General features: G+C 38.3%; 1 protein-coding gene across 8 annotated transcripts in view; it reads left to right on the top strand.

Annotated features, from left to right (window-relative positions):
* The window catches only part of ptpn5 (protein tyrosine phosphatase non-receptor type 5), a 68,120-nt gene that overhangs the window by 38,194 nt on the left and 5,544 nt on the right, over window positions 1-24,382 (top strand). For 5 of the 8 annotated variants that reach the window (XM_058382296.1, XM_058382295.1, XM_058382301.1 and 2 more), the window contains 5 exons: window positions 3,376-3,455; window positions 10,144-10,281; window positions 10,748-10,858; window positions 16,435-16,595; window positions 23,192-23,305. In XM_058382296.1, coding sequence (XP_058238279.1) covers window positions 3,376-3,455; window positions 10,144-10,281; window positions 10,748-10,858; window positions 16,435-16,595; window positions 23,192-23,305 — 604 coding nt within the window. The other 3 variants (XM_058382298.1, XR_009203844.1, XM_058382297.1) reach the window with 3 other exon arrangements.

Genomic DNA, 24,382 nt, shown 5'->3' with positions numbered 1-24,382 from the left:
TGATTAAGCAGAAACATCATCCAGAGTATGTAATCAGAAAGCTTACTGCATCTGCATGTGGTCCTAGTACAAGTATTTTTCTTGTCATCTGTTGTCTAATGGCCTTGACACATTCTTCAAATTTATTAAGCTCTTTTCTTTCATCTGGTTTTGCTGAAATATACAACTGTGTGTCATCAGCATACCAGCCAATGCTAAAACCATTTTTCCAAAGTTTATTCAGCGGTAACCTATATAGTTAAAACTGTTGGCCTACAGAACAAACACCAAACCAAACTTTACCTTAGTATGCAAAGAGAAGATTTAGATAAACAACCTGATAATGATCAGTCAAATAAGATCTGAGCCAAGAGAGAGCTGTTGTATTAACAATCTATCGAGGAGAATAGTATAGTGATTGATTTCAAAAGCTGCACTAAGGACAATCAGCACAAGCAAATAGTAAGCAAATCTGGCCTGTGAACCCTAATCACAGGCCAGAAGTAAATCATGTACCACTTTAACCAGCACTGTCTCTGTGCTATGATGAGGCCTAAATCCTGACTGGTTAGTTTCATGAGTGTTACTTCTATGAGGGTATGAGCATAATTGCTGTGCTACATCCTTTTCTAAGATCTTGGAGATAAAGGACTACAGTTGAGATTCTGGCCTACAGTTGAGAGCTGACAGGGGTCAAGGTCTGGGCTTTTTTCCTAGGGTTAGATAACTGATAGTTTAAAAAACATGTAGATAAGTGATCTAGTACAGAAGCTGATGATCTTGATGAGACAATGAGTGTATGTATGTAATGTATGGTTTGGGGAGTAAAACATTGCAATTTGTTATAGATAATATAGTTTTCCTGATGTTCGTTCTGTTTTGTCACTTCATATTGATGTACATGTCATATTGGTGTACATTCTTCTGTAGTGGTCTTATTCCTAGTTAATTTTGCTACAGTATTATATAAGAAACTGAGATTATTTTAATCATCAGTGTGAAGAGCTATGTTGCTCTGTCACCAATGAGATTTTCTATAGCTCATTCCGTGTTGAAATACTATGCCAATTTACTTTAATTCTTGATTGGTCTGTTTTATGGTCCGTGTGTGATAGGAATGTTAGTTGTTTCTATATAATTTTTCTTGTGGAGCAATATTTTCTAGTGTAGTGGAATGATCAAGTTCTCTACAATCAGACAGTTAAGGAAGTGGAAGTACAGGAAGAGCTGTTGCCTGTATTTATAATAATAATCTAGGCATCATAAAAAAACCTAGATGTCAGTTCAATACATTTGAATTTCTTTATACTAGCATACAACTCTGATCGGGCATAACATTATGACCACCTGCCTAATATTGTGTTGCCAAAACAGCCCTGACCCATCAAGGCATGGAGTACACTAGATCCCTGAAGGTGTGCTGTGGTATTTGGCACCAAGATGTTAGCAGCAGATCCTTTAAGTCCTGTAAGTTACGAGGTGGGGCCTCCATGGATTAGACTTGTTTTCCAGTACATCCCACAGATGCTTCAATGGTTTGAGATCTGGGGAATTTGGAGGCCAGGTCAACACCTCAAACTCGTTGTGCTCACCAAATCATTCCAACCCATTTCCACAGCCAGGGAATACCATTTCCATGAAAGGGTGTACATGGTCTGCCACAATGCTAGGTGGTAGGTGTCAAAGTAACATCCTAGTTGGTAGTTGCTAGTTGGCAGGTGTCAAAATAACATCCACATGGATGGCAGGACCCAAGGTTTCCCAGCAGAACATTGCCCAAAGCATGACACTGCCTCTGCTGGATTGCCTTCTTCCCATAGTGCATCCTGGTGCTATGTGTTCCCCAGTTAAGAGACGCACACGCATGCGGCCATCCACGTGATCTAAAAGAAAACATGATTCATCAGACCAGGCCACCTTCTTCCATTGCATCGTGGTCCAGTTATAATGCTTACATGCCCATTGTTGGCACTTTGGCAGTACACAGGGGTCAGCATGGGCACCCTGACTAGTCTGCAGTTATGCAGCCCCATACACAACAAACTGTGATGCACTGTGTATTCTGACACCTTATTATCAGAACCATCATTATCTTTTGCAGCAATTTGAGCAATAGTAGCTCGCCTGTTGGATCGGATCACACAGGCCAGCCTTTACTCCCCACATGCATCAGTGAGCCTTGGCCGCCCATGACCCTGTCGCCAGTTCACCAATGTTCCTTCCGTGGACCATTTTTGATAGATTCTGACCACTGCACATAGGGAACACCCCACAAGAGCTGCAGTTTTGGAGATGTTCTGATCTAGTCATCTAGCCATCACAATTTGGCCCTTGTCAAATTTGAGAACAAAATGTTCACTTGCTGCCTAATTTATCCCGCCCACTAACAGGTGCCATGATGAGAAAATAAGTCAGTCAGTCTCATAATGTTATGGATGATATAGACGCTGTATATTTAGTCAAGAAAAATTTGTCTACTCATCCAGTTACACTAATTATGATGTTATAATGGTTGTTTCCATTCTGTATTCATTAGGGGTTAATCTAAAAGAATTAATATCATAATGGTGGTCACTAGGGATGCCACAATACTCAATATAATATTGAACCATTCGGTATGACCCCCCCGGTTCAATACGCGTATGTGAACCGTGGTTTTTCGGTTTTTCCATAAAACAATAATAACCACGCATTTTATTACTCTCTGAACCGCCTGTACTGTATGTCAGATAGCCACGCCTCCCTGCGAGTAAATATCCAATCAGTGTTTAAAAGACAGGGGAGTTTAACTCTGCTTGCCCATTGATATATTCTACAGACAGCATGCACCCTAATCTGAAACAGCCTTTATTTGTCACATATACATTACAGCACAGTGAAATTCTTTCTTCGCATATCCCATCCTTGGAGGTTGGGGTCAGAGCACAGGGTCAGCCATGATACGGCGCCCCTGGAGCAGAGAGGGTTAAGGGCCCAACAGTGGAAACTTGGCAGTGCTGGGGCTTGAACCCCTGATCTTCCGGTCAACGACCCAGAGCCTTAACCACTTGAGCCACCACTGCCCCACAGGCAGCTCTCAGTTTTGTGTATGGGATGAATGAAACATAGGCTAATCAGTTAGGCTCTAGCTGTCTTGGAGATGAGAGGCAGTGAGGCAAGAGAACAGGCCATATAGTGTAGGTGGATGCAGAAGGAGTCTACTGGTATGAATAAAGGGGTATCTGTTATACATTCTCGTAACATGGGTAATTACATTGTCTTTTTTGATTTAATGAAAACATGAAATAAAACATAAAATGAACATAATATGTAAAAAATAATATACTATAAAAAATACATATATTATTAAATGCTAAGGTAACCCTCTATTTGTAACCTCTCGTATCAATTTTTCAGACACACACAGTAGGGTTTGCCTTCAAGAAACAAAGGAGGATGACTTTCTCAGCACATACATCAATGCTAACTACTTGAAGGTAAGTGTTGTTTGGTTATTTATAGTTTAGCTTGTTGTTTTCCTACATGTACAATTGTTAAATACTTAACCTTTTATATTATATGGATTTCTTAATTAGTGGTTTCTAAATGTGATCTGCTTCTTGTCTAAGAATAAATATCTAACAATAAATATACAAAAATATTTAAAAACAACACGCAATATTGTGGTGCTATATTTTTAAGTTAATACTATATGTTCAGTTTGGTTTTCTCCCACTGTAAAAAATTATGCCAGTAGGTCGACTGGTATAAAATCATAGGTATGAATGAGTGTGTGATTGTGTGTGAAAGTGTGCCAACTGGCTTCCCATTCATGGTCAGTTCTAATGCATTTTTTAAAAATAGAAGTACTACATACCTCTAAAACACTGCCTCTGCACCAACAGGGCAAAATTGGACGTATCTTTGCAATAATAACCTTGCAACACACCATTATGGAATTCTTTGGGTCATGAAGATCATAAATTGGTAATTTATACCAAATTGGATTTTCTGTCATTTTGGATTTTTTAACAGAGAGTCAAAGAGGTTTTGTCTAAATTTACCACTAGGGGCAGTCTAGTTAACAAATTAACTGTTCTGACCTTTTGAGCTACTCATCATTAAGTCACAATTTCTTCTGGTGATTTCTTGAGGGTGCCAAGTGTTCTTCATTTTACAGATTTATATATTGTCTATTATGGTTTAAACTAAAGCTATTTTTTTTACTTCGCCTACAAATTATGTCCAGTCATCCGATTTTCATCCAAGCTGAGTTATCCCATTTGTATGAATTACAGCATCATGAGATCAACTTCTTCTATCGGTTCTTCGATTCTTCCATCAGTTCACAGATTTTTCCATCAGTTTTTTGGTGTTTGATAGGAAAACAGCAAAGCTATGCTCCTGGGACTGTTTTAGCCTTCTTTAGCCCACACAACATACACCTAAGTTAATGACAATCAAACTAAATTTTTTACGTCTCAGCCAGTTTAATGTTACCCTACTTCCTGTGGTAAGACAATTAGGGTATCTACTTTATTTCAATATGATGCAATTTCAAAATAATAATAGACTTTTCTTCAGCTTTTATTTACTATAGTTCCTCCAAGTTTATTGGAACACAGTTTGGATTCAGTTATTGCAAATAAGCATACCAACTATTATGTGTTATTTATTTTAACTTATTGTCTGTTCTTTTACATTTGCTTACCTAAATATTAGGTGACACCGAATGTGTAATTGAATGTGCCTATACTTGTTATTAATATAATATTGCAATATTTTATATGGTAGAATATGGCAGTTTTGCCAATAAATCAATAAACAAAAAACAAATAAATACATTTTTAAATAATTGTCCTTTTTAGTAATTTACCATAATTCACTTACAGCAACATGTGATGTGTTTTCCCTGGCCATCACACATTTTTGTTTAATTTGGGTATCAAAAAATGCTGTAATGTATTGCATATCATTGCATATATTGGCATAATTTCACTGCAATACCTTTATTGAATATCATTTTTTCTTTTCGTTTTTTTTTGACACCTTGGGTAATTGTCACAGGCTTCTGTAGGTGTCACCCCTACATATTAACATTTAACCCTACCAAATCATTGTCATGAATCGTTTTTCAACTCATGTCATTATAATTAAACTAAACCAAATCACAATTAAAATCTCAGAGGCAGGTAAATGCTTATAAAACCATAAAATCTGTTTAATCTAGTCTTTTTGGTTTTAATATTTTATTTAATTTTTTAATATACATATAGAGAGCATTTATCAAACCCCCAGCCCTTACCAACAAAATGCTTGAGTGTCCATTAATTCCGATAAGAATTAGAATAGAAGAATACAGTTCCAAGTGTCATCCGAAAGTGGTCCCCCAAAGTCTTCCTCCCAAGCCCTCTTAATGTTGTCTGTTGTATTGTAAATAATGGAAATTGAGCCCTTAGCTAATATATATATATATATATATATATATATATATATATATATATATATATATATATATATATATATATATATATACAGGGGTTGGACAATGAAACTGAAACACTGGCCAATTTAGTGTTGGAGGTTACATGGCTAAATTTGACCAGCCTGGTGGCCAATCTTCATTGATTGCACATTCCACCAGTAAGAGCAGAGAGTGAAGGTTTAATTAGTAGAGTAATAGCACAGTTTTGCTTAAAATATTGCAATGCACACAACATTATGGGTGACATATCAGAGTTCAAAAGAGGACAAATTGTTGGTGCACATCTCACTGGCGCATCTGTGACTAAGACAGCAAGTCTTTGTGATGTATCAAGAGCCACGGTATCCAGGGTAATGTCAGCATACCACCAAGAAGGACGAACCACATCCAACAGGAGTAACTGTGGACGCAAGAGGAAGCTGTCTGAAAGGGATGTCCGGGTGCTAACCCGGATTGTATCCAAAAAACATAAAACCACAGCTGCCCAACTCACTGCAGAATTAAATGTGCACCTCAACTCTCCTGTTTCCACCAAAACTGTCCGTCGGGAGCTCCACAGGGTCAATGTACATGGCCGGGCTGCTATAGCCAAACCTTTGGTCACTCGTGCCAATGCCAAACGTCGGTTTCAATGGTGCCAGCAGCAAAAATCTTGGGCTGTGGACAATGTGAAACATGTATTGTTTTCTGATGGGTCCACCTTCACTGTCTTTCCCACATCCGGGAGAGTTACGGTGTGGAGAAGCCCCAAAGAAGCGTACCACCCAGACTGTTGCATGCCCAGAGTGAAGCATGGGGGTGGATCAGTGATGGTTTGGGCTTCAATATCATCGCATTCCCTAGGCCCAATACTTGTGCTAGATGGGCGCGTCACTGCCAAGGACTACCGAACCATTCTGGAGGACCATGTGCACCCATTGGTTCAAACATTGTATCCTGAAGGCGGTGTCGTGTATCAGGATGATAATGCACCAATACACACAGCAAGACTGGTGACAGAGTGGTTTGATGAACATGAAAGTGAAGTTGAACATCTCCCATGGCCTGCACAGTCACCAGATCTAAATATTATTGAGCCACTTTGGGGTGTTTTGGAGGAGCGAGTCAGGAAACGTTTTCCTCCACCAGCATCATGTAGTGACCTGGCCACTATTCTGCAAGAAGAATGGCTCAAAATCCCTCTGGCCACTGTGCAGGACTTGTATCTGTCATTCCCAAGGCGAATTGATGCTGTATTGGCCGCAAAAGGAGGCCCTACACCATACTAATGAATTATTGTGGTCTAAAACCAGGCATTTCAGTTTCATTGTCCAACCCCTGTATATATATATATATATATATATATATATATATATACACTATATTGCCAAAAGTATTCGCTCACCCATCCAAATAATCAGAATCAGGTGTTCCAATCACTTCCATGGCCACAGGTGTATAAAATCAAGCACCTAGGCATGCAGACTGTTTTTACAAACATTTGTGAAAGAATGGGTCGCTCTCAGGAGCTCAGTGAATTCCAGTGTGGAACTGTGATAGGATGCCACCTGTGCAACAAATCCAGTCGTGAAATTTCCTTGCTCCTAAATATTCCACAGTCAACTGTCAGCTGTATTATAAGAACGTGGAAGTGTTTCGGAACGACAGCAACTCAGCCACGAAGTGGTAGGCCACGTAAACTGACGATGCGGGGTCAGCGGATGCTGAGGCGCATAGTGCGAAGAGGTCGCCAACTTTCTGCAGAGTTAATTGCTACAGACCTCCAAACTTCATGTGGCCTTCAGATTAGCTCAAGAACAGTGTGCAGAGAGCTTCATGGAATGGGTTTCCATGGCCGAGCAGCTGCATCCAAGCCATACATCACCAAGTGCAATGCAAAGCGTCGGATGCAGTGGTGTAAAGCACGCCGCCACTGGACTCTACAGCAGTGGAGACGCGTTCTCTGGAGTGACAAATCGCGCTTCTCTATCTGGCAATCTGATGGACGAGTCTGGGTTTGGCGGTTGCCAGGAGAACGGTACTTGTCTGACTGCATTGTGCCAAGTGTAAAGTTTGGTGGAGGGGGGATTATGGTGTGGGGTTGTTTTTCAGGAGCTGGGCTTGGCCCCTTAGTTCCAGTGAAAGGAACTCTGAATGCTTCAGCATACCAAGACATTTTGGACAATTCCATGCTCCCAACTTTGTGGGAACAGTTTGGAGCTGGCCCCTTCCTCTTCCAACATGACTGTGCACCAGTGCACAAAGCAAGGTCCATAAAGACATGGATGACAGAGTCTGGTGTGGATGAACTTGACTGGCCTGCACAGAGTCCTGACCTCAACCCGATAGAACACCTTTGGGATGAATTAGAGCGGAGACTGAGAACCAGGCCTTCTCGTCCAACATCAGTGTGTGACCTCACAAATGCGCTTCTGGAAGAATGGTCAAAAATTCCCATAAACACACTCCTAAACCTTGTGGACAGCCTTCCCAGAAGAGTTGAAGCTGTTATAGCTGCAAAGGGTGGACCGACGTCATATTGAACCATATGGATTAGGAATGGGATGTCACTTAAGTTCATGTGCGAGTCAAGGCAGGTGAGCGAATACTTTTGGCAATATAGTGTATATATATATACTACCAGTCAAATGTTTGGACACATCTTCTAATTCCATGGTCTTTCCTGATGTTTATTTCTTTCTACATTGTAAAACAATGCTGAAGGCGGCCGAAATACACAATAATCTCGTTTGAACAGTTGATATTGAGATATGTCTGCTACTGATGCTCTGTAAAGCGGCTCTAATCTGAGGTGCTGTTAATTGGTGATTTCTGAGGCTGTTAACTCTAAATGAACTTCCCCTCTGCAGCAGAGGTAAGTTTTGGTCTTGCTTTCCTGGGATGGTCTTCATGTGAGCCAGTTTCATCATGGTGCTTGATGGGTTTTGCAAATGCACTTGACAATACTGTTCTTAACTATTCCAGAACACCTGACCTTCGTGTCTTAAAATAACAACTGACTGTTTTTTGTTGTCATTACATATGGATTACTTAAATCCATGTGTGTTATTTCATAGTTTTGAAATCTCCAGTATTGTTCAAGAATGTAGAAAATAAATCCCTAAACAAAAAACACTGAATTAAAAGGTGTGTCCAAACTTTTGACTGGTAGTGTATATATATATATATATATATATATATATATATACACACAGTAGTACCATCTGACATACCATCTACACCTCTGAAGGTATGCTTCTTTGAAAAAGATAAAGAAATTTAGGGAGAACTGCCATCTTAATTGAATTAATGCATCCGATAAATGGGGACCATTTAGAAAGATCTTTCTTAATCAGTTCCAGAAGCATACCAAAATTAGGTTTAAAACAATGTTTATGTATGCGAGTTATACAGACACGAAGATAAGGAAATTTGTTTTTAACTAGCTTCAGTGGTATGTTAGAGTTCTGTAATTGCATATCTACCTTATTGATTGGAAAAAATTCACTCTTATTCAGATTAAGCCTGTAGCCAGAGAGCCGACCAAAATTCTCAAGTAGGGTTGGAGCTATGGGTAAAGACGTCTGTGGAGTAAAGATGAAAATTGTATTTAATACTTTTTAATAGTATTTTAGTCTTTTTAAAGGTGGCAGTCTGGCTTATACTCTTAAACTTAATTTGTATTACATCTTTCTGTTGAACTGTTATAAAAATAAACCAAAGAACTGTTTAAAAAACAAACAAACCACAGGATGAATCATAAACATCTTTTGTATAAGCCACATAGAATTGAACACTATATAGAGCGTACAAGCCTTTTTTTTTTTACTTTGTGTAGTGCAGGATAGGGAGCAGGAAGACATTTAGGATTCTTCCTGATCCCTGGTATGAAGATCACCGTTACCATAGAAACTGCTATAAAGATGGATGATATTAAGAATCCCTTGCCCGTGTGTTATGGAGAATAACTGAGCATGCAGAGCAGCTATGATTATTCTAACAACCTTAGTGAGTATGTAGGAGATGTAATCATATCAACAAAACTTTCTTAACTAAGACTCTTAAATCATCTATAATCCCATCACTGCCTTGTGTTTAGAAAGCTGTGGAATTAAATGCTGGTTCAAATAGAAGCTGTTTCCTTTCTGTGAGATATGCTTAAATCATATGAATGAAAATGCTTTGCAAACACTTTTGATGCCAACTGTCACAGAAGTTTTCCTTTTTTACTCCTTTGCGCTGTCATCATTTTTGTTATTTCTGTCCTCAGAACAAAACCAAGTTATGCTGTGCAAAAAAACCACTTTGTTGTTATCAGTTTCGCGGTATCTGCCTTGTTTTTTTCTGCTGTTAAATTAAAAGTCTCATAGTTTACACACTCATATAGTAAATGCAACTGCAAATACATCAAATTTTAAAATTGAATTTGAATGAAGTTGACAAGATGACATAATTTTAATTAAGCAATTAGATTTTTGTTCACCAGACAATTTGAAATGGCCAGATTAAAATTCATTCTTGGGAGACTTTTGGAAGTGTTATTCAGTCATGATATTGTCATCATGATTATTATGTCATCATGTAACTTAACACAGTACAATGTCAACAAAATACCTTGAGTAGTCACAGGCTTTTGTATGTCACCTGTACATATTACCAATAGATGTATATATGATTATTGTATATTTTTGTGACAGCAGATTGTCTCTACCTTTTCATAGGGCTATGGTGGGCAAGAGAAGGTATACATTGCCACTCAGGGTCCAACTGTAAACACAGTGGGAGATTTCTGGAGGATGGTTTGGCAAGAACGCTGCCCAATCATTGTCATGATCACCAACATTGAGGAGAAAAATGAGGTCAGCTAGATATATAAGTAGATAAACACACTTTCATAAAATAGCAAAGATGGTCATAAACAGAGGCATTATAAGCAGATGTATATAGCCCAAAAACATGTTAATAAAGTTTTTAAAAATGCAGTATCACATGGCTGCAAAAAATAATATTTCACAAGAAACAGATTTAGAAATATGTATGATGTAATTGGTAAAATTGATCATTAGTAAATATTTAATGAAATTGCATTTGCGTTCTTTGTAAACAAATTAAGTATTGGTGTTGGTAAATTAGGTAAATGTATATTTACCTAGGTATATGATATTTATCTAGAGACTATGTACAGAGACATTTTGACTTCTCTCAGTATTCATTGTGAGGCCACATGCTTGCCATTAATATAGGAATAATAAGTACTTGCCAATACTTAATATGAGAATTGTATAGATGAAACTGCAAGTGATCACAGAATTATTTGTTTCACAGAAATGCACCGAGTACTGGCCAGAGGACAGTGTGACCTATGAGGGCATTGAGATCACTATCCAGCAGTTCATTCAGGCTGATGACTACAGTCTGAGGATTTTCACTGTGAAGGTGACTCTTTCTGGATTAGACATAAATTTTTTTTTTTAAATTATATATATAGTTAGTTAGTTAACTACCAGTTAACTACCAATCACTATGTGTAATGCAATGCATTTTTATAACTAGCAAAAAGATAAGAATGAGAAAATGATATATTTGATTCTTAATATCCCCTGTAGTGGGCATGGTGGCTTAGTGGTTAGAAAATTTGTCTTGCACCTCTGGGGTTGGTGGTTCAACCTCTGCCTCTGCCATTTGTGTTTGCATGTTATCTCCACACTTCACAGCTTCCCCAGGTACTCTAGTTTTCTCCCCCATGTCCAAAGACCTGACTGTTAACTTTAAATTGTCCATAGTGTGTAAGTGTGTGAATGGGTGCGTGTGTTTGCAATTGAGTGAAAGAACTTTTTTTTACAGAGAGTTGTTTACAAAAAGCTGTTACAGCTTACAGTTACTTTAATCAGTTTTGTTATGTTTATCCAAAGACCTGTTACCTATACAGTGTATTCAATTACAGTACTCTGCTGAGATCTATCAACTTCATCAACTGAACCCCTAAATGATTAAGCTTGGCTTTTTAAGTAATATACATGCACAAGTATAGCTACATATCTGTAGGTTGATCGAGCATATATAGCTGTTGTTTGCACTTAGTTGTATTGTTTTTGATGTAATCATTTATATAGGATTTTTGGCTGAAAGGTAATAGTAAATTAGACATGGTCAAAGTATGGATTACTTGAAACTAACAAAAAACCTAAAAAGATTATTTTTATTTATAAAGTATAACCTTACTTATCTGATCTAGATGCCTTATGCATCTTTCTGTCTAATGTGGCTGACAAAACAAGTTTCTAACTGTAGAAACTATAAGTTTCCGAACTTGCTGTGCTGCTCAGTTATTGTCAAAGTGATAAAAAAGCTTGTGTCTCCCACCTGCTTCTATTCAATTAGCCTATTAATGAAAAAAATGTGCAGTTATCATCCTTAAAATAAAAAATAACTTAATTTTACATATGATTTTGTGTAATGCAAAAGAAACTTGCCTTGAGCCATGTCCATACATAGTTCTGTGTAAATTGCAAATTGTGTATCTTTTGCATCCTGCATATTCTTAAATCTTTGTAAAATGAGAGATTAATGAGAACATTTATTGAAATTGGCTGACTTACTGTAAAATTTTAATTTTACAGATATTTGCAGTTGTATGAAATATATCAAAGAAAATGTCAGAATGGAGCAGCTGCTTGTCTAATAGGGGTCCAAGTAACTGCCCTTGGAAGGGTGGAGACCATGAAGACAAAGACAAAGGTCTGTGAGAGACCACATCTCTTGCTGCAACTTGCTTCAGATACTATAACAATTAAATAGTCCTCATGTTGCGCAGTTGCAGGGTGCCACCAACTACCAATAATAATGCATCTTTTACCTTAGTGAAAGCCTGTTGGCACAGATCTGTTTACTGGACCAGTTCCAGTGCTTCCTTTTTAGTGAGATCAATCTGTGAGCTGGTGACGTCTGATTAGGCACAAACCTGCGATAAGAGCCAGCCAGCCCCAGGAACTGTCTCATCTCCTTTTTAGTTTTTGGTCTTAGGTCTTTGGACATACCTGCCCATGGCCCAAGTGGAAGCCCAGATACCATACTTCCTCTAGCCCAATTGCAAACTTCTGGGTTTTCTGTGACTCCTGTCCACCTTAGCAATCTGAGAACAGCCCTCAGATGCTGCATGTGCCACTGCCATGCACAGAGGTTCAAAGTGGAAAAGGCAGTTTTTTTCATGATATATTGGAGTCAAAGGGATCTGCCAGTATCCTTTTGTTAGATTCAGTCTCAAGTAAAAGTCACACTTCAAATTTCGACACTGTGTTGACTTTTTGAAAACCCACACAGAACCAGACCAACCTTTAGGCACCAAAATTACTGTGCTAGACCAGTCACTGTGCGACTCCTTGATTAACTCCATCGAGCATTGAGCATGACTGTGAGCGCTTCCAAAAATAAACCGTTTTCTGTGTTCAGGCAAATGGTTGGCTGCTCACCGTGACCCCTGGGGTGTTTCATTGTGGTGTTCTATGAGCTTAGTGCAACAGGGTAGAGGCAAGAACAAAATTCCTATTGCAACCTGAGGTGAGAGGTGGTCTCCATAGGAAACCGGTGTGGACGAAACTGATGATTTTAAATTTACCTCCAGTCCCAGCTCCTCCCTCTCTGGAATGACCATTGTCAACACCACCTCTCTCCACAGTTTAAGGAGATAGAAGTGGTAAATTTGGCGCATATTGCCTCTATCTGTTCACCTGACTTCACAGTCAACATCCCCAACTGACTGTGTAATGCCCTTGACACTTGGTAAGTAATTTAGAGCTTGATGTGGGGGAGCAAAACAAGCACTTTATCGCCCAGTGCAAATTCAAATATTGTGTGCCCCTAATATACAACTGGGATTGACATTCTTGTGTCTGTAGCAAATTCTCCAGTGATAACTGTACTGGTGTGTGGAGCTTTGCTATCAAGAATCTAGAATGTATTAAATGTGGTGTTAACTCGTGGTTTTTCCACTGTTTTCTCACAACATCTAGGATGCAATGAGGCTTACATTCATATAGTAATTGGATGTTTAGTGTCTCAGTTTAGTGTCTTTTTATGTCCCAAGTGCCCAACCATCAGATTATGATAAGCCAAGTGGAATAACAATTCCTGATGACTCTGACATCTCTTGGAATCTTGTATCACCAGATATATCTTTTATAATTTGTAAATGTTGGTAGTATCCTGGCTGTTTCCACTGGCCATTGATGGAAATAGAATAGAATTGAATTGGTGTGTTGTGTATCTAGACCAGTGCCCCATCTCCATCACATGGTACTGGTCTTGGAAGTGCCCGGCAGACCAGCCCCAGCCACACTCCTACCTCTGTGGTGCCAGTATCACATTCTGTGGGGAAGAGGAGGCAGACACAGGGGAGGGAGAGGGAAGAGGAGCACAGGGGACACCATCGTTAGGGGAATTGGCTCCTGTTTCTGGGGAGCAAAGAAAGTTGTGCCAAGTGCTCCTGTCCTAGCTGGACTGCCTTGTACAGTGACAGATGGTGGCACTGGACCCAATCCACCATCCACTGGAAGCCTTTGGACGAATTGTGCCACCATAAGCGCTGTCAATGTTGTTCTGGGCTGTGACTGACCCATTGCAAAATCACCCGCTTTGGATCTGGGTACTCCAGCATGATGTTGACAAGCAGTTGTTGGGTCACAACAACTGCTGGGTCTGATGGGTGCCAGTGAGGGTCTTAACAATTCTGCATAGTGGTGAGGACTCTGTGTCATCGTATCTATGCTTTAACCTGGGTTTTGGCACAAATGTGATGGTTCTGATTTGTAAAGAGACGGAATTAGCAGCAGGCTTGAGGAACAATGTGCACTTTTATTTTACTTTTGCTTTTCAGTGCTATTATTTAAGTGCACATACTCACACATTCACACACACACATAGGTGTGTGATCTGGTTATTTTCTCCCTATTTAGTGAGATCAGTGAACTGGCTGGTGACATTCAAATGGTTAGGAGCAAAACCTACTAAACAAGGGTTGGACAATGAATGGAAGTTTCATGCCAATAGATCTGCAGCCGTGGTGGTCAGTCTTCAGTGATGTCACATTCCATAAGTAAAAGCAGAGTGTCACTGTTGAATTAGCAGAGTACTTGCACAGTACTTGCAATAAAATATTGCATTCCTCATAACAATGTTAGACATATCAGAGTTCAAAAAAGGACACGTTGGTGCGTGTCTTGCTGGTGTATATGTGACCAGTACAGTCTTTGTGGTTCATCAAGAGCCACAATATCCAAAGTAATGCTATACAACCATGATGGATGAACCACATCCAACAGAAGTAACTGTTGACGCAAGAGGAAGCTGGCCACTGTTCTGCAAGAGGAATGTCTTAGAAACCCTCTAGCCACTGTACAGAATCGATGCTGTATTAATTGCAAAAGGAGGCCCTACAGCAAATTATTGTGGTCTAAAACCAGGTGTTTCATTGTCAGTTTCATTGCCCAGGAATTGTCTTACCTCCTTTTTGTTCTTGGGTCTCAGGGCAGGCTGCAATCACTGCTTTCTTATCAATTTGGGGATGCACCTGCTGAAGGCCCAAGTGGAAGCCCAGATACTGTATTTCTACCTGTCCAACTGTGCACTTCTTTGGGTTCGCCATGAGTCACATATGTCACTGTGATCTCAGGACTGGCCTCAGATGCTGTATGTACTGCTCAATCATTACTGTAGATAATAATGTCATCTGGGTAGGCAGTGGCATAAACAGCATGTGGAGGTAAGATTCTGTCCATGAATCACTGAAATGTTGCAGAGACACCAAACAATCCAAAAGGAAGGGTCACTTGTGAATTATTGTCATTTGGCAGATATTGGGGTCATGGGGATATAAGAATTTCCCTTGGTTAAATACAGTGTTCCAGAAAGCGACATCTTGACAACGTCAGTGATTTTGGACAGGGAGAGGTGGTCTCCATAAGGCCTTCATAACTGGATTGAGCCACCATTTTAAGATTCACCTTCTGGTCCCAGCTTCTCCCTGTCTGGAAGAACTGTTTCCAAAGCCACAAGGACCACCTCTCTCTGCAGTTTGCAGCAATTGAATAAACTTGCCACACCCCTCCTCTACATTTGCTTTACCTCATTGTCCTCCTAACCTAACTGGAGTTAGAGCTTGGCTGATTTACATGGTGCACATATGAGGGAGGGTGAAAAGATTGAAGGGAAGTGCAAGACCAAGAGAGAGAGAAGGGGAAAGGGAGGGCTTGTCTGCTCCCAGATATGCTCTGCCAGCTGGACCATGGCAATGGATCCAGTTTACATACCCTCTGGATTTTCATACACAGCAGTCCCATCATTAGTGTTTACAAAGAGTGGTACTTAAAAAACATCCAGTGATTGGCAGTTCACTTGATAAGAGACATCTCAGAATGGCCAGACAGTTTTGACATGACAGGAAAGCTAACAGTGAAGATTTTGAAAATAATATACTGCTCTACTACTTAAATCCTTTTGTTTGAAAAAATGTAGATAAGTAAATAAAATATAGAACACTGCATTGTTTATGTATGCTCAATGTCTATGCTTTTCTTGTCTATACTTTTCTTGTCCACACACTTTAAATTCTTTCTTTAAATGTAGGACAGTTGTAAAAAAGCATTTCACTACATGTTGTACTGTGTATGATTTTGTATGTGACAAATAAAATTTGAATTTGAACTTTGAATTTGGTTGCATGTATTTTCATTAAAAAACATTAGAGAATTCTATATATAAAAATTGTAATTTATTATTAATTTAACTGGCTTATAAATAAACTATTATAAATTAAGAATATAATTTCAATTTAATCATTTCTTAGTCATTCTTTTTATTTTACTACCAAAATATTTACTATATATAATATTTATATTACTTTTTTAGTGCTTATTACACTTTACACTTTTTTTTTTTAACAAAATTGTTCTGTTTGTCTCCTTTTTTCATTTTTTTTGTTTGTGTGTGTGTGTGTGTGTGTGTGTGTGTGAATTTAGTATGAAAGTGAGGAGCGCAGTCTCAGGCACTACTGGTACACATCATGGCCAGATCAGAAAACTCCAGATAAAGCCCCACCTCTTTTACAATTGGTCCAAGAAGTGGAAGAAGCAAGGAAACAGGCTCTACCCTCTAGCGGTCCAGTCATTGTTCACTGCAGGTACCATAACACCATGGTGCTATTTATTATATTTACTACTTTCTATACATTCTCAAAAAAAAACCCTGACATAATACAGGAGATGGATAAAATAATGCAAAAATTGTGAATGAGTTTCATGTTAGCTAAATGCAATTTATTAGTATGTATTTTTTTCCATTCAGTTTATGTATTATTAACATATTATGTCCTCATATTTTTGCCCTGTTTATACAAACGTGATTTAATAATGTGTTGATGCATCATTTGCTACAATTTATTAGTGTTTTTTTCTTATTTAGATTCATATTTTATATTTTATATATTTATAACTTTTTTCTTGTTAGCTGCCCACAAATGATATAAAGTGAATAAAAAATAAACATACTAATAAATGGCAACAGATGATGCATCAATACATTATTTATACAAATGCAAATTTAAAATAAAATTGATATTAATAATTAATTAAATAAATGAATTAAAATTGAATATTAATAATGTATTGATATATTATTTATTGCATTTCTGGAAGGTCTTTCCACCTTTTGTGGCCCAGAAACATGGAAATACCGCCACATGCAGCTAGTTAGCCTACCTAAAACAGGGCTGTAATCTATTAACAACAACAACAATATTAAGTGTATTAAGGTATTCCTCCCTCCTGTTACCTGTGTGACATGAATGCCAGGGTTAGTTGTTTGAATGCCAGTTTATTTGTTTATGCTATAAATTGAAAAAATTTGGGCTTAAGTTAAAAAAAGGTGCTAATGATACAAGAGTTTACAAGATGACACGGATATCTGGTGATGTTTTCCCGCCAGACCACTAGAGGGCAATGCTGTACAATTGTCTTGACCTATTCTTTTGTTATATAATTATTTTTTCTATTTGTTATTTCTCCTGTTTTGCATTTAGTAATAAGTTCCTCATGTAATTAACTGCCTGACTTAAGCCCCTTTGTCACACTCTGTTTTTGCCTAGCTTCTGTTGGGTACCTGTGTTTTTTGTCATGCTAAGTAACGCTCTAGTTGTGTATGTATTCCTGCCTAGATCCAGTATTTTAGTGTATTTTTTGATTACTTTGCTTTAGCATAGTTTCTTTTCCATTGTGTCATAGTTTCTCTGCACTTTAGTAAAATAATTCTCCACTGGCATCTGCCTTCACCTCATAGAGCTAGGCCAACAGTGGACACAGTGAAAGTTTGGCAGTGCTGGAGTGAACAGGATAAGCAGTTCAAGGGCAACCAGAGGCCCCTCAACAGGTTTGGGGCTCTCCTGGAGAAGCTAACCTCCGAGTTTGAGCTTCCTGATTGGACGCTTCCCCGATTTTTGGGCAGCTGCCTGAATAAGAGCGACTAACCACCCTTCCTACCCTGCCTAGGACATTGCTCTGCATCCCAGCTCTGTGGGAGATGCTGCTCCACCTTCTGGTTCCACAGAGGACTTTGCTCCATTTCCTGGTCATATGGAGGACACCATTCTACCCCCCTGCCCTGTGGGGGATGCTACCCACACTGCCCCATAGAAGTAAACACTGTTACCCACACTGCTACCCACAAGGCCCCATAAATGTAGACACCCCTTGCTCATCTGAAGATGTTGCTCTACCCCCTTCCTTGGATGAGGGTGTCACTCTGCCCCCTTGCTTGGGTGTCACTTTGAGGGTGCTTTGCTGTCAACCTTGCTTCTCCTTTGGGCCTTGCCATGATTTTTCTTTGATCTTCACAGTAGTCTTCACTCCTGGAAGTGGAGCAGCGCTCTCAGCCAGAACAGAAGTGGAGCAACGCTTTCAAGAGGGTCTAATGAAAAGGGAAATGCCCATTGCAATACAGATGGCAGAGTGTTGCCCTCCATGGAACCAGAATGTGGAGAGGAAGGTGCAGAGAACTGTCCAAGCAGTCCATGACAGTAAATTAAAGTAAATAACACTTAATATTTGGTTGCATATCCCTTGCTTGCAATTACTGCTTTAAACCTGTTACCTATTGACCATCAAATTGTTTCTTTTTTTGCCATGTTTTCCAGTTTTTTTTTTTTTGTTTTGGGGAATGAAAATGCCAGTCTAAAACCTTCAAATTTATTCCCCCGATTCTTTGTTGACTTTACAATATGTTTTGGATCGTTGTCTTGCTGCATGATCAAGATTCTTTCAGTTAATCTGTATAAATTTTACAGTAAACTGACAGACAAAATGTTCCTGTTAATTTGTAAATTCATTCTGCTCCTACCAGCAGCAGTTAAACAATCAATAAAGATAGGTGACCCTATTCCAGAAGCAGCCCTGCAAGCCAAATCCATGACACAACCTCCACAATGTTTGACAGAGGAGCTTGTATGTTTTGGATCAATTCTTACTACTGATGCGTGTTTCACATACTTCACAAGTTTCTTCAAAGGGTGGGTTGTGGATATCTTCACTGCTGCCATGTCAGGGTTGTTGGTCAGGGTTGTGATGTCCCTGCTGTTGTTTTCAGGTTTTTCTTCACAGCTCTAACAATGTTTCTTTCATCAGGTGTTGTTATTCTCCTTGGTTAGCCTGTTTGGTGTCTGTTGCTAAGTACACCAGTGGTTTCATTCTTTTTCAGGACATCCCAGATTGTTATATTGGTTATTCCCAGTATGTAATGACTCTGTTTGAACTCTTTTCTCAGCTTCAAAATGGCTTGCATTTCTCCCATCTACAGCTATCTGATCTTCAAGATGACTTATCCTTTTTTTTTACAGCTGAATCTGAAGGCTAACACAAGGAGTAAATGTCCAGAGCTATTTATTGTATAACCAATTAATCTAACAGAACATGTGTTCCAATATTTTTGCTTGCTGTGTGTGTGTGTGTGTGTGTGTGTGTGTGAGAGAGAGAGAGAGAGAATGCTGTAAAGTTTGTTTTTAAAAATCTATATTTTGATTGTTTGTTTTTTAACAATTTACAATATGTTATGTGAGCAAACAGAAGGAAATCAAATCAATATTTGGTGTGACTACCCTTTGGCTTCAAACCAGCATCACTTTGTACACTTGCACGAAGTTTGGGATTTTGTAGGATCAGAGTATGATTAGCCAATTATATTAGCAGGCTCTAATGATCATCAATTCCGTATGTAGGTTTAAACAAAGTCATCAACTGAAACAGAAGTGGTTGGCCAAGGAAACTTAATACAGCAGGTGAAAGATGCGTTATGCTTACTTCGACAGTGGAAGATGTCTAGCAGTGCCATCAGCAAAGAACTGGCATAACACAGTGGGACCCAGGTACAACCATCCACTGTCCATCATGGAAGAATCTCAACCTCTGACATGGAAACAAGACTAAGTGACTCAACTATGCATGAGAACATAGGAACTGGAGTGCAGAAAAATGGCAGAAAGTGCTCTGGTCTGATGAGTCAAATTTGAAATATTTGGCTGTAGCAGGAGGCAGTTTGTTCACAGAAGGTCTGGAGAGTGGTACAATAATGAGTGACTTCAGGCAACAATGAAGCATGGTGGAGCTGCATTTCTGCAAATCAAGTTGGAGATTAGGTAAGGATTAAAGGTGTTCTCAATGCAGAAAAATGCAGTCAGATACTTATACATCATGTAATACCATGAAGGTGGCATCTGATTGTTCCCAAATTTATTCTGCAGCAGGACAAGACCCAAAACATACATCTAATGTTATGTCATGAACTTTCTTCAGCATTTAAAGAACAAGGATTCCTGGATGTGATGGTTTGGCCCTCAATATGATTGAGTCTCTCTGGGATCACATGAAGAGACAGAAGGATTTGTTGCAGCCTACATCCAAAGAATATCTGTGATTACTTCTCCAAGATGTTCGAAACACCTTACCGGCCAAAGTTCCTTAAAAAACTGTGTACTTAGAAGAATTGATGCTGTTTTGCAGGCAAAGGGTAGTCAGCCCACATTAGTTTGGTGAACATGTGCTTGTCTGTTCAGCACCCGGGATGTATATATACACTACTGCTCAAAAGTTTGGGATCACTCAGAAATTGTATTGTTTTCCAAGGAAACACACACGAAATTAGTCTGAATAGAAAATATAGCAAAAGAACAGGACATACTAACATGTCAGAATTAGAAATAATGATTTTGATGGAAATGAAGAATGTTTCCTTCAAACTTTGCCTTCATCAAAAAAACACCTTTTGCAGTAATTACAGCCTGGGCATTCTAGCTGTCAATTTTTCAAGATAATCTGATGAGATTTCACCCCATGCTTCCTGGAGCATCTCCCACAAGATGGACTGGCTGATGGAGTCTTCTTCCATAGCTAAAATCAAGCTGAAATATGCAAGTGATCCCAAATTTTTGAGCGATAGTGTATATATATTATACACTGATTAGCTCTTCATTATACCTGTTAGTGGGTGGAATATATTAAGGGTGGGATATATTAGCAAGTGAACATTTTGTCCTCAAAGTTGACAAGGGCCAAATTGTGATGGCTAGATGACTAGAAGCAGGAAAAATGGGCAAGCATAAGGATTTGAGCGAATTTTACAAGGGCCAAATTGTGATGGCTATACAACTGGATCAAAGCATCGCCAAAACTACAGCTCTTGTGGGGTGTTCCTGGTCTGCAGTGGTCAGTATCTATCAAAAGTGGTCCAAGTAATGAACAGTGGTTAACCAGCAACAGTGTCATGGGCAGCCAAGGCTCACTGATGCATTTAGGGAGCAAAAGCTGGCCTGAGTGATCCGATCCAACAGATGAGCTACTGTTGTTCAGATTGCCGAAGAAGTTAATGCTGGTTTTGATAGAAAGGTGTCAGAATACACAGTGCATCGCAGTTTGCTGACCCCTGTGTACCACTGAAACACCAACAATGGGCATGTGAGCATCAGAACTGGATCACAGAGCAATAGAAGAAGGTGTCCTGGTCTGATGAATCATGAACCATGTGGATGTTACTTTGACACGTACGACCTACCTAAGCGTTGTTGCAGATTATGTACACCCTTTCATGGAAACGGTATTCCCTGATCGCTGTGGCCTCTTTTAGCAGGATAATGCACCTTGCCACAAAGCAGAAATGTTTCAGGAATAGTTTGATGAGCAAAACAATGAGCTTGAGGTGTTGACTTGGCCTTCAAATTCACCAGAACTCAGCCAAGCATCTGTGGGAAATGCTGGACAAAAATGACTGATCCATGGAGGCCCCACCTCGCAACTTACAGGATTTAAAGGATCTTGGTGCCAGATACCACAGCACACCTTCAGGGATCTAGTGGAGACCATGCCTCAGAGCTGTTTTGGCAGCAAAAGGGAGACCAACACAATATTACTCAGATGGTCACAATATTATGACTGATCAGTGTTTATATATTGTTCTGCATATGTATGTATCTAATTGTATACTGTTCTGTAAATATACACTACCAGTCAAAAGTTTGGACTTTAGGGATTTATTTTCTACATTCTAGAACAATACTGGGGATTTCAAAACTATGAAATAACACACATGGACTTAAGTAATCCATATGTAATGACAAAAAACAACAGTCAGTTGTTATTTTAAGACACGAAGGTCAGGTGTTCTGGAATAGTTCTTGCAAGAACAGTATTGTCAAGTGCATTTCCAAAACCCATCAAGCACCATGATGAAACTGGCTCACATCAAGATCATCCCAGTAAAGCAAGACCAAAACTTATCTCTGCTGTGGAGGAGAATTTCATTTAGAGTTACCAGCCTCAGAAATCACCAATTAACAGCACAACAATCAGATTAGAGCCGTTATGAAGGCTTTACAGAGCATCAGTAGCAGACATATCTCAATATTAACGGTTCAAAGGACATTATTGTGTATTTCGGCCGCCTTCAGCATTGTTTTACAATGTAGAAAGAAATAAACATCAGGAAAGACCATGGAATTAGAAGGTGTGTCCAAACTTTTGACTGGTAGTGTATGTATATCTATCTGTATATCTATTCTGCAGTTCTGTATATGTAAATACACACACACATACACATACAGTATAGATATTTATACCTTTCTTAAGTTATAAAATACAACATAGTATTGTGTTTTTTAAAAAGCTATTTTCTTTTCTTTGCATTGTTTGAGGTCTGAAAATACTGCATCTTTTTTATTTTTACCAGTTGTCTTTGTCTACAACTAAATGACATTATGTTCTTTTGGAATTTGGGAGAAATGTTGTTTATAGTATAATTTATAGAGTAAAACAAAAATGTTCATTTTACTTAAACCCATACCTATAAATAGTAAAACCAAAGAAACTGATCATTCTACAGTGGTTAAGTTTTTTCCAGAGCTTCATGTTTTCATAATAGGCAAGTTGAGTAGGTATTTACAGTAATGCAATCAATAATCAATCGTTTGTGGGATTTTCCTTGTGGAATATTTTACAAATTACATTTGTACAAATATCAGAATGCGTTAAGCTATTTTTATAAAAAAAAAAAAGTATTGCCCAGATCCTTTTTGTGAACTGACTGATGAAATTTATTGATTGATTTTGTCCACTTCATGTATGTTACTTATCATTATTCTTGTGTGTATCTGTAACTACTTTTATTAATCAACATTCTGACATAAACATTATTTTACTTAAAAGAAAAAAAGAAAATAATAACCTATTCAAGGTCTTTCAGTGCAGGAATTGGCCGCACTGGCTGCTTCATTGCCACTGCTATCCTGTGTGAGCAGCTTAGACATGAAGGAGTGGTGGACGTATTGAGAACCACCAGCCAACTACGTTTGGACAGGTATATTTGGAATCTATTGACATTCATTACACATTAAAGATAACAAATTTCAAATTATTCAAACCAATTACAGAAACTACTTTGCTTTATATTTAAATTTTAAAAACTAATATTATAATAATATGTATTAGATTTTTTTTTTAATCTAATAAATAATATACACTCTATTATACTATCTTCTCTACAAAGCAGTTTAAATATTACTAAGCTTTCTAATAGCCATAATGAAGATGCATAAATCTTAGTTAAATAAGGTGTAACCATTATGGTGTGATTTTCAAGTTATATGTTTCAACTAACAGGAAACTTGGCTACAGGAAACTAATTAAATAATTCATCAGTTTAGCTGGCTGAAATCCTAGCTGAAATGGAATAACAGACAACAGAGAGCATGGTAGAACTGTTTACCTAGACCACACATTTTAGCATATGCTCTGGTAAAAATATTAGCCTAATTCATCATTTGTCCCCGTGGTCTGTTGTTTGTGACTCAATAATAATAATAATAATAATAATAATAATATAAGTAACAATAATAATAATAATATAAGTAACAGGTAAGAGTCCCCTTGATACCTTTTTGTATATAAAGTGATGTCTTATGTATTACATACTTTACAGCATTCAAGGTACTTCCCTGTAATTTTAATTAATCAGTCTCCTAGCATATTTAATCTCATTCACTAATCAGTCTTATTAAGCATTCACTCACTTATAACATCCACTTTTCTATATTAAATTTTAATTAAAAAAAATTTAAAATGACTAACTCAAAGTAAAAATGGAAAAAAGAAACCTCAGTTTTAACTGAGAGAAATAACATGGTTTCTAAAGAAAATTGTTCTGAATAAGGCAATAAAATGTTCAATAAACTCAATTTATTGAAACCTACTGAAGAGAAGAAAAACATTAATCATCTACTTAACTAAGAAAGCATAATTCTAAACAAGTGCAGTAAAAAGGAACAGAGAGAGAGAGAGAGTTTGTCTGTGTGTGGATGTTCTATCAAGTACGTCTGTGTGAAAATGTATTATTACAGGAGATACATGGCTATGACTATTGGTATGTGGAAAAGAA

The sequence above is a fragment of the Hemibagrus wyckioides genome, linkage group LG27 (assembly GCF_019097595.1).
Source record: "Hemibagrus wyckioides isolate EC202008001 linkage group LG27, SWU_Hwy_1.0, whole genome shotgun sequence".
In the NCBI taxonomy this organism is placed as follows: domain Eukaryota; kingdom Metazoa; phylum Chordata; class Actinopteri; order Siluriformes; family Bagridae; genus Hemibagrus; species Hemibagrus wyckioides.
The sequence above is the reverse complement of the archived record's forward strand: the minus strand, read 5'-3'. Positions and strand labels throughout refer to the sequence as shown.